The 10,625-nt window shown below is 43.0% G+C and overlaps 2 protein-coding genes across 2 annotated transcripts; one reads left to right on the top strand and one right to left on the bottom strand.

Annotated features, from left to right (window-relative positions):
* Positions 1-295: 295 nt before the first annotated feature.
* Positions 296-3,057, bottom strand: LOC124702521 (cytochrome P450 709B2-like). The gene is made up of 5 exons (XM_047234669.1): positions 2,760-3,057; positions 1,842-2,065; positions 1,481-1,731; positions 1,024-1,402; positions 296-824 (listed from the first exon to the last, which is right to left on the bottom strand). Exons 1-5 carry the CDS (start codon positions 3,040-3,042, stop codon positions 393-395), a joined length of 1,569 nt encoding a protein of 522 aa, XP_047090625.1. The 5' UTR covers positions 3,043-3,057; the 3' UTR covers positions 296-392.
* Positions 3,058-6,756: 3,699 nt separating this feature from the next.
* LOC124695692 (protein LTV1 homolog) lies at positions 6,757-10,312 on the top strand. Its single transcript, XM_047228515.1, has 5 exons — positions 6,757-7,131; positions 7,207-7,551; positions 8,014-8,628; positions 9,338-9,465; positions 10,210-10,312. Exons 1-5 carry the CDS (start codon positions 6,757-6,759, stop codon positions 10,211-10,213), a joined length of 1,467 nt encoding a protein of 488 aa, XP_047084471.1. The 3' UTR covers positions 10,214-10,312.
* The last annotated feature ends 313 nt before the right edge of the window (positions 10,313-10,625 follow it).

Raw genomic sequence — 10,625 nt, 5'->3', positions numbered from 1 at the left:
GAACTTTAACCACTAATATATGCCAAAGTATATGGACTCAGAAATTATAAATGGCGTCGTTGCATTTGTTGTGCAAACCTCTTCCATTTCATATATATTTATTCTAGACATATTATAACTAAAAATCATAGTGAAAGTTTCAAGTTATTGACTAACGAAGAGCATCTTATATTTTGGGATCAAGGGGGTAAGATGAGGCAAAAGCTTTGCCTCATTTTAATAAAAGCATGTGGGTCTGGTTTGTCGGTTTAGGAAAAATAATAAAATGGGGCAAAGGCCGTCACAATGTGAGAACTAAGATGTTAATAACAATAGTTATTAGATAAGGTAGAAGTTGTCACATGATTACAATCGAAACAGGATATGCTTTTTACATAAATATAAAAATAAATTCATTCATCCAGTGGACTCAAAACTATAGGAAGACCAAACTTAGGTTGAAGTGTTAGCACATCTGCAGGTGCATGGACGTACTTGGGTGAAAGGGCGAACGAGAACTTCTGCAAGATCATTGCCATCGTCGACTTTGCTTCTAACATTGCAAAGTTCTGACCGATGCATGACCTTGGACCTATGGAGAATCCTAGAAGAGCATGTGAAATCTTTGCTGCTTTTGTGATCCCATTCTCAAATCTCATCGGATCAAACTCATTTGCTTTTTCACCCCAGACATCCTTGTCTCGGTGCAGTATTGGAATATGAATCACAATTTCATTGTCTTTACGTAAGTTGAGACTTCCTAATTTCATATCCGAGATAGGTTTTCTCAGCATTACAATAACAGGACCATACAGTCGCAGTGTCTCGAGGAGCACCATTGTCATCTGCAATTCAAATCGCCAGTGTTAGGCTATCAACTACCGCCAAAAGTTGCAGAGTTATGATTATTTTGGTTCACATGTAACAAGAATACTAATGAATACTCCCCATTATAGTTGCCTACTGAAGATATTAAATAGATGACACTTGCAAGAACTAAATATGGCTAATTGAGAAATCCATGCAAGCTAAGTTCGACTTTACCTCTTTTAATTTACTAAGCATGTCTGCATTAGGTTTTATATTTCCACATTCTCTGAGAACCTCCTCTCTTAGCCGCTCCTGCCATTCTGGATACACACTTAGCAAGAACATTGTCCAAGTAAGCAGGTGTGATGTGGTTTCATGCCCTGCAAAGAAGAATGTCTTGCATTCATCTATGATCTCATCAATACTCAGAGTCATCCCGCCTTGCTTCTCTCCTTGCTCTTCTGTGAAGCAAGCCTGAAGCATTACACCGAGCAGATCATCTCCAAATCCACTTTCTTTTAATGCTACTCGGTACTGTATCATTTCAGACAGCATGTTCTGAATCTTCTTTTCTAGCATCCACTGGTATCTGTTTCGTTTAGTAGGGAGATATCTGAAAAAGGACATAATTAGCGAAGCATAACTATTTTGTATGTAGGAAATACTACTCTTGATAAATTAACTAATTTACTTAAATCCTGGTATCCGCAAATTGAGGAGAGTTTCCACGGTGATGGCCTGAAGCTGTTTCTGTGCATGAAATACTTCTTTTCCCTCCTTATAGCTACTTCCAAAAGCAGTACGTGATATAACATCTGCTGTCAACTCTTGGAATTGTTTGCTGAACTCAACTTCTATCTCCCTGCTCTTGTTATTAGCTGACTGATCCTCCCACTTCTTGATCAAGCATTCAGCACAACTAATCATTGTTCTTGTCATCATCTGCAATTTTGGATCATTTTAAAAAAAATTGCCACAAGTAGATTTTTTTGGAAGGAAACTAGTAGTACATGCTTCAATTTGAAACTGAATTTGAAAATATAGGCCATTACCTTAAGCTTGTCCATGGCAAAAGCTGGGTTCACCACACTACGGTGTCTCACCCAATCTTTGCCTTCCACCATTATTAACCCTTTGCCGATGATTGCCAAAACTGTTGGGTGTGCATCATTCTTCATGAAATTCCCAGATTTGTTTGCAAGAATCTGCTTAACCATGTCGTAATCATCGATGCAGATTCGGGGCCGTGGACCGAACCAATATACAAATGGTCCTCCTAATAACAATACAAACATTATTCCATAAACAAAGGTGAGTGCGGAGGCTTAGACATATGATCTTAATGTACTGCAAGACAGGGCACTTATATAATATAAGCCATCCATTGTTATTAGAAGCTTGTTAGTTCAAACAAAACAGAGTGTAGCTTAATATCTCTTTTATCTCTCTTCCTGTTATTTCTTCTAAGTTTCTTTTGCCATTTTTATGGCATAATGTTCTCCATGCAGAGTCAAACTGAATTTTCCTCTAACCGACTGCAGCTGACTTGTATTGAAGTTCAGGAAACATACTCTTTACTCTTAAGAGCACATACTCTCTTCTCGTTTTCAGTCACTACGAAATTTTCAAAGATGGTGCAAAAAATCCTTCGTTATATTATATGCTATGACATTTGAACCCTGCAGGATCTCACAAAAGAATATAACCATTCGTGACCTGTATAGAAACAACAAAAACGCCGGGGGTCATGTTGTAGGAATTTCTGTTTTGCGCATGCCACAAATGGATATATTTCTTGCTGAAATTTTGCAGGTTCATATGTAAAACATACACTAGGTCCATTAGATATCGTGGTTATGAGAACTTTCTAGGTTGCCTCAAAACGACATATGAACTTTTTTAGAGAGGAAAAAAGGTTTGTCGGTTGATAGCAGTATCTGTTATTATCACTCTTAACAATCAGGACATACCGTACTGATCCTTCCATCTCACGAAGTGCGGCAGGACCCTCCGGGGATAATCGTGGTCGTGCACATCCAGCTCCACGCCCTCCGCCTCTGCTTTCATCCTCCGGATGTCCTCGCTCGAGCCTCTCAGGAACCTGTACGGAGGTCCACGGACGCCCTGCTCCCGGAACATCCTCGCCACGGCACGAGGCCGCCACACGAGGCGCACCACGGCGTAGATCCACAGCCGCGAGACGGCGAGCGCCAGGAGAGCGGCGACTACCGCCAGCAGAACGGACGACGCCATCGACGGTGGATCCGGCCTCTGAGCGGTGCCTGCGTGAGCTTGCTAGCTAGCTAGCTAAAGGCTAAAGCCTACAGAGGCGTGCTTGATTGGGATCATGGAAAGGATGGTGGTGCTGGCTAGATAGGCTTCGAGTCTTATTCGTAGAAGAGACTTTTAAGATGTTACGTGTCGCACTCAGTGAATTGACTGAATTTATGCTCTCCAAATTTATACTGCAGAGGAGTCTGATTCGTCAAGAGACTTAATGCCGTTCGTGTCGCTCTCGGTGAACTATTGAATTTGTGCTATCCAAATTTCGTACTCCCCTCTAAGTCATATTAGCTGTCTCTGATTCAAGTTGTGAATCTAGAAAAAATTACATTCACGGTCCTGATATTGGATGGTACACTCACTCTGGCCTCTCTTTTTTTTTTTTGAGAGGTTCTGGCCTCATGTTTCAAAACGTCTGTTTCAGCCTCTCAGCTTTGGCCTGTACTTCTTATTTGGTTGAAATCTGGCACCTACGTACTTTCTCTTTTAAAAAGTAACCCAGGCCTTTTACATACACCGTTGCATATTGAGGTCATGAGATGCACGGAACCAATTTTATTGAAAAGTTGTCTTCCTACGGAAGATAGTTACTTAGAAATTCTCAAGGTCCACAGGCTACTTGTTGTAGTCGAATAGCACCAGCCACTTGTCTTCTCCACTGACCATTTTTTAACCGCTCAATCATATTAGAGACCCTCCTTCTAACCGGCTTCTAGCATTCGGCCACTTTCAAGTATACATACTCCCTCCGTCTCAGTTCATAGGGTTTGTGTGTATCCCTAGATTGTCAATTTTACGATCTAGGGATACGCGTAAGCCCTGGAACGGAGGGAGTATTTTTTTTATAAAGAAGTAAAGGTTTCACATAAAAAAGATATAAGTACACCCGATCTTTTCAATAATCCAATACCAATAACATTTGGAGGTATCGAAAGATGCACATAATTAATTTTTTAATAAAAACTAAAATTCAAAGTGCGGAACAACCAATATCAAGATCAAACAATGCAGCGACAACACACAAGCTTGTTGACGAAAGACAACATAACATCCACCATCCGGAGAGAGGTTCAGGAGAACCATCAAGTAAAATACATGGTACCTAACCAAACTCGCTAGCCTCTATCACTGTACTTAAGAATACGCATCCTATGGTAACTGAATACTACTGGATGTTGCATCGATGGTCACCATGTATCGACATGTGTTGTATCACACTAGTAGGAAACTAGCTATACGTGGGATGCTATTTTGTGGCGCACCAGTTTTGCGTGCGCCACATAATTTATTTCTGTGGCGTACCATTTTTGTGCGCCACTGAAATAGCGTATTTTTATGGCGCACCTGCCACACATGCGCCAGGCCCCCTAGCCTCAATCATTGGTTTCACTATTTCTGTGGCGCACAGGACCACGTGCGCCACAGAGACACAGAATTAAGATATTCTGTGGCGCACCAAATAAAACTTTATGTGGCGCACATGAGCTGGTGCGCCATAGAAAATACACATTTCTATGGCACACATGAGCTCCATGCGCCACGGAAGGCTTTTTTTGGCTCCCCACGCAACTCCACACCCTCCGATCAGCTTTTGTTAGCTCTATAAAATACAAAAGAAATAGATAGAAATTTCAAAAAATAAAATCCTTCGAGGTGCCCATGTATTATGTCATCTAGTACCACTGAGAATTAACAACATGAATTTCAATTTTTGTTGCATAATTGTGTTGCCAAATTATCAAACTGGATTTCTGGTTGCATACGAACTCGAAAAAACGCACAATATATCAAAATGTCCAGGAGAAAATTTGACATCCGAATTCACCTGCATATACTCGGTTAGCCAATTTTTAGAATCGCAAAATTCGAAAAAAGTAAAAAGATACGGCAAAGCCAAGATTTTTTCTGCAAAAATAGAAAACTTGAAAAAAATTCTGTGGCGCACCATATGCCCCATGCGCCACAGAATGTATACTCTAAAATTTGAATTTTGTGGCACCCTCTTCCTCTCCTCCACACCACTTCCCACTTCTCCTCTCCTCCTGTCCTCCACTTCTCCTCCTCTCCTCCACTTCTCCTCCTTTCCTCCACTTCTTCATTTCTCCTCCCTCCTCTCCTCAACCAGGCGACCTCCTCCGGCGAGCTCCTCTCCTCCTCCTCCGGCGACCTCCACTTCTCCTCCTCCTCCACCTCCGGCCGGCCTCCTCCTCCTCCTCCTCCTCCACCCAATCCGGCCGGCCTCCTCCTTCTCCTCCACCCAATCTTAGTTGTGGCCTCTTCGCCGAGTTAGGCTCTTGGCTCTGAGAAGAGTGATGTTGTTGACGCTGCAGTCGACATGCTTGCAGCCCCTTTTGGCGATGGGGTTGCTATGTCAGGGTTGCTACCTACGGTGCCCGGTGCCATCGTTGCGAGAGAGGTTTGTGACTTTCTTGCCACGTTGGCTACTGCATACCTTGGATCCACAGTTGTTTGATGGGCCCCAGAATGTCACGGCCAGTCTTTGTTGGCGTAGTGCTGGAGTGTTGGGTAGTGAGTGTTTGTCGGATCACATTGTGATCTGTTGTGTTCGCTTGAGTGTGTTGGGTTTTGTTGTTGAGGTCTCTTGTTAGATTTGGCTGAGGGTGTGTGTACGTGTTGCTTGTGTGGGCTTGACCGTGTGATTGTAGATTTTTGCCCGATTTTCTCCTAAAAACTGAGCACCTTCTTCTTAATTAATTAGCGAGGTAAAGCTTTTGCCCGGTTTAAAAAAAATATGGTGATGGAAGTGGGCAAAGTTGCCGAGTTTGTGATGACCATGTATTTTACTCTTTTTTTCTCGGAGGGACTGTGTGTCTGTGTTGCCGGTTGCACACCTACACAGGGGAGACTCGTCGCCTCCTCGGTGCAATCTTAGCCGTCTGCCTCCATCTGGATAGTCCAAATTTACTCAACTCGTACAATACACCCCAATTTCTCTGTCCCCGTCTCACACTCACACTGCCAAATCCCAATCCGGCCACCTCCTTCTCCTCCACCCAATTTTAGTTGTGGCCTCTCCGCCGATTCAGGCTCTTGGCTCTGAGAAGAGTGATGTTATTGACGCTGCGGTCGACATGCTTGCAGCCCCTTTTGGTGATGGGGTTGCCATGCCAGGGTTGCTGCCTACGGTGCCCGATGCCATCGTTGCGACAGAGGTTTGTGACTTTCTTGCCACGTTGGCTACTGCATACCCTGGATCCACAGTTGTTTGATGGGTCCCACAATGTCACGGCCAGTCTTTGTTGGCGCGGTGCTGGAGTGTTGGGTAGTGAGTGTTTGTCGGGTCACATTGTGATCTCTTGTGTTCGCTTGAGTGGGTGGAGTTTTGTTGTTCGCTCGAGGTAGGTTTTTGCCCGATTTTCTCATAAAAACTAGCCACCTCTTCTTAATTAATAAGCGAGGCAAAGCTTTTGCCCGGTTTAATAAAAAATGGTGATGGAAGTGGGCAAAGTTGCCGAGTTTGTGATGACCATGTATTTTACTCTTTTTACACAGGGGAGACTCGTCGCCTCGTCGGTGCAATCTTAGCCGTCTGCCTCCATCTGGATAGTCCAAATTTACTCGAGTCGTACAATACACCCGAATTTCTCTGTCCCCGTCTCCCACACTCACACTGCCAAATCCCAAAACCCTAGCCCAGCCCCTGCCTCCTCCGCCGCCGCCGCCATGGCAGGAGAAGCAGCAGCCCGCGGCCGCAAGGCCCGCAACTTCGCGACCTTCCGCCTCTTCCCCCGCGACGGTGCCGCCGGCCCCGACGACCGCGTCTTCGTCCGCGTCGACAACAACGCCTACACCATCCCCGGCTTCGGCGACCCCCAGGACCCTCCCCTCTCCCCCACCGCTGCCGCCGACCAGTTCCCTTCCTCCACCTCTGGCCCCCTCCCCGACCACGTCCGCCAGCAGATCCTCGAGCTCGGCCTCCCCGACGACGGCTACAACTACCTTCTCCATCTCCGCGAGCTCCGGCCCGCCGCTGCCGCCTCCTCCTCCTTCGTCCCCAGCCATACCGCCCGCCCCGAGCCACTCCCCCTCGATGTGAAGGTCGGCTCTTTCTCTCTCCAAAGCCCACACATGTTCTCCCATTCGAGCGTCTAATCTTAGTTTTCTCCTGTGCAGGCGTATGATGCAAGCAAGGTGCGAGTTGCTTCCGGCAAGGCCGAGGAAGAGTTGGACGAGGGGAGGACCATGTGTAAGGTGGCCGCAAAGACTGCGCCGGTGAGGCGGGTTGGGAAGGCCATCGACCCTGACGTTGCAAGGTTGCTCGAGGAGAGCGATGATGAGGGTCTGGAGGAGGATTTTGTCATCATGGCCAACCAAGCCGAAGGGGATGAGGTGGACGATGAAGAGGAGGAAGAGGGTGCTGGTGTGTTCAGTGATGTGGAAAATGATGAGGAGTTCGAGGATGCAGAGGACGAGCCCAGGCAGAGGGTGCCGAGGCTGCTTGATGAACAGTTTGATTTGGTGAGTTTTTTCCACTAAATTTCTCTAGTTCGCTATATGCAATGCAGTGAAAATATTGTTGCCGTGTTATTACAAGCTCATGATTGATGGTTTGTTTTTGAAAAGAAGACTGCTAAGTTTAAGTGATAGTACTAAATTGTAATTGCAAATTGACAAGTCTGCAGCTATACGGTATTACACATGTCTTTGCGTCGTGTAAGCTTTTCTGTTGTATTTAACCATTCAGTAAATGTGAAGCATTCTCTGCATAGAGGATTCAATGTCTAATGTTAAAATCCTGCGTGTTGTAATTAATTCAAGCGAACATTGTTTCAACGGAATGTCTTCTATTACCTGTCTCATCAGCCCCTGATTTTCTGCAATGTAGGCTAGAGAGATCTTGTTGTATGTTTCAATCTGTTTTCTTTGCAGTGATGCAAAATCTATAAGTCGAATTTTGACTCGTTGTAAATCAATTTACAGCTTGCTTTGGAAGAATATGGAGATAGTGATGACGATGATGGAGGTGTTAGAGATGGGGAGCATGAATTGCCAAACGAGGTTATAGATGAATTGAAATTGTTCCACAATCAAAATGTATGCAACGATGAAGGATACAGAACGCCAGGAGATTTTGTTCGTAGAAAGCTTGACACAACCACCGCAGAGGAGGTGGATGAATCTGCTAATGTGATCCAGAAATGTGCCGAGTATGCTGAAAAGTATTTAAATGACCCCGCACAAGATGAAGAGGTCGTGCTTGTTTCAGAAAGCAGTGATGAGTCTGAGGTTTGGGACTGTGAGTCCATTGTTTCCACCTACTCTAACTTGGACAATCACCCTGGAAAAATTCAAGCTCCAAGAAATCCTAGAAATCTGCTTCCCAAAGTTTTCCCTGGGGAAACAGCCACAACGAAAGATATCATCAAGCTTCATGGAAAAGAGAAACTTCCGGTTGATTACCTACCACAGAGGAAAAGAAAGAGTGAAAAGGAGAAGAAACCAAAACCTGCAGAAGCAGAACCAGAAGCTCCAGATACTGAATATTTCAAGAAGGTTGTTCAGAAGGAAACAAAGGATGAAAAGAAAGCAAGAAAGGTAAAACAAGCATTCTGGTTTTAGATTAATAGTTTGAATCTTACAATCATGTACTCCTTACTTCATTTAATTAACTGACATGAGTGGCACAAGATGTTGGTATCGTTCACTTAATGTGTCACCAGGCTTCAAAATTTTGCCAACCATATTGCCAACGCAACACTAAAACCCTTGATGTTATGGCCATTTGTAGAGTTCTCTGTAAAGTTACACTTTCCATGTATAACATGTATAGACATTTGATAATTATGTTAGTTTTTATGAAAAAACAATGCCATTGTTGTACTTCAAAATGTGAGCTTTTACTTGTTACAGTCTCTAAATTGAACTTTGAACAATATTTCTTCACATCATACTTTTTCTTGTTCATAGCTAGACCAAATCATGGTCATAAAAAATACTTTCAAATAAGCATCCGATGTGATATGACATCACAGAACATATAATGAATGGCATGATTGTTTGTCAAACTACCAAATCCCAATATTGAACCTAGTAGGGACTACCGTTTTCTGGTGGTTATTGCGAGCTTCATACTGGTCTATAATATGTCTCAATGGATGGTGATTCAATTATTGGTTGTTAAGGCCTAAGGGATCTGTATAATCATGTAGGAGCATATATAGATCATCTATCTCTGCAAACCTGATTCAGATTACATTTGTTTACTACTTTTGACATCCTTACCATATGGGCCTTATTTTGCTAGTCTGCTGTAAAAGAAGAGAAGAGAGAAGCCCGGAAAGCAAAGAAAGAGCTCAAAGAACTGTACAAGTTTGAGACACAAAAGGCTCAGAAAGTTGCTGCTGTTACAGGGCCATCTTCCATACGGCTAAAGTAAGTGGCCCTGCCGATTCTATGCTGTATTGTGTGAACTGAATAGGCTATGGGTACTGATGCAATGCATCATGTCTAGAAAAACGAATTTTTGGTGTCATGTCTGTATGTATAGAGTTCAACCTCGTGTCTGTCCAATTAAATGTATGTACGCACATATTTTATCCAATGAATTTACTAACGTATATATGGATACCAGATACCTTTACAGTGTCAATTGTTGAATTTTTCGGACAAAACGGATAATGAGTCTAAAATACTTGCAAGATATCTTCCCAATCAAAATTAGTTGACACCCTGTAGATCATTGTATCATCCCTTAAACTTTCAAGTTCAACTATAAAGCCTGAAGATACACAAAATGCAGGGTGTCCTGACAATATTACCATCTTTTTTCATTATTATCTATTCTTCAAGAAATAGTCATTTTTTTTTCTCTTTGTAGCTCATCATAAGTTGAAATATAACTTCCAAGATTTGCATGTGACTATTTGAACCAAGAACCACATTCACAATCTTCTACTCTGTCCGTCCCGCAAAGGATGACTTAGATTTGTCTAAATTCAGATATATCTGTACACTAAATAGTGTATAAATACATCCGAATTCAGACAAATTTGCGACATCCTTTACGTGACAGAGGGAGTAGTATATTTCTGTTACTTGGCCATGGTTTGCATGCTTTCCCCACCATTTTGTTGATCAAATGTTATGTGCATACTAAAATGACTTGTCCTTTTGCAGGTAATTGTACTGTCAGATATGTAATATGTTTCCTACTATACTAGGATGTCTGGACTGTTGAAGTATTAAAGATATACTTCGGGGTAAGATGCCCGCCCCCTGATGATACCTGTCATGTTTGTGGTTTTTGTCAATTGATCAGAAGCAGCGAATGAGTTTACTGCTAGATATCTTTAGTTTTGTGTTACCTTCATGAGAAATATTATGACAGGGGCATTGCAAGAACACCACACTAAGTTAGTCAAATGCAAGGATAGTTTTGTAATCTTATGCAGAACTTTCTAGGATCCAAAGTTCCTTAAAAAAATCCCATTTTTCCGTCAGAGATTCCAAAGTTTTTTTTTCAAGAACCGGCAACAACTGTTACCCTTTTTTCCATTAAGATTGAGCAAATGAGGCTTACAAATTTGTTACAT

Source organism: Lolium rigidum, chromosome 3, assembly GCF_022539505.1.
Source record: "Lolium rigidum isolate FL_2022 chromosome 3, APGP_CSIRO_Lrig_0.1, whole genome shotgun sequence".
In the NCBI taxonomy this organism is placed as follows: Eukaryota; Viridiplantae; Streptophyta; class Magnoliopsida; order Poales; family Poaceae; genus Lolium; species Lolium rigidum.
Note: the sequence above shows the minus strand (reverse complement) of the source record. Positions and strands in the feature narration are given on the sequence as shown.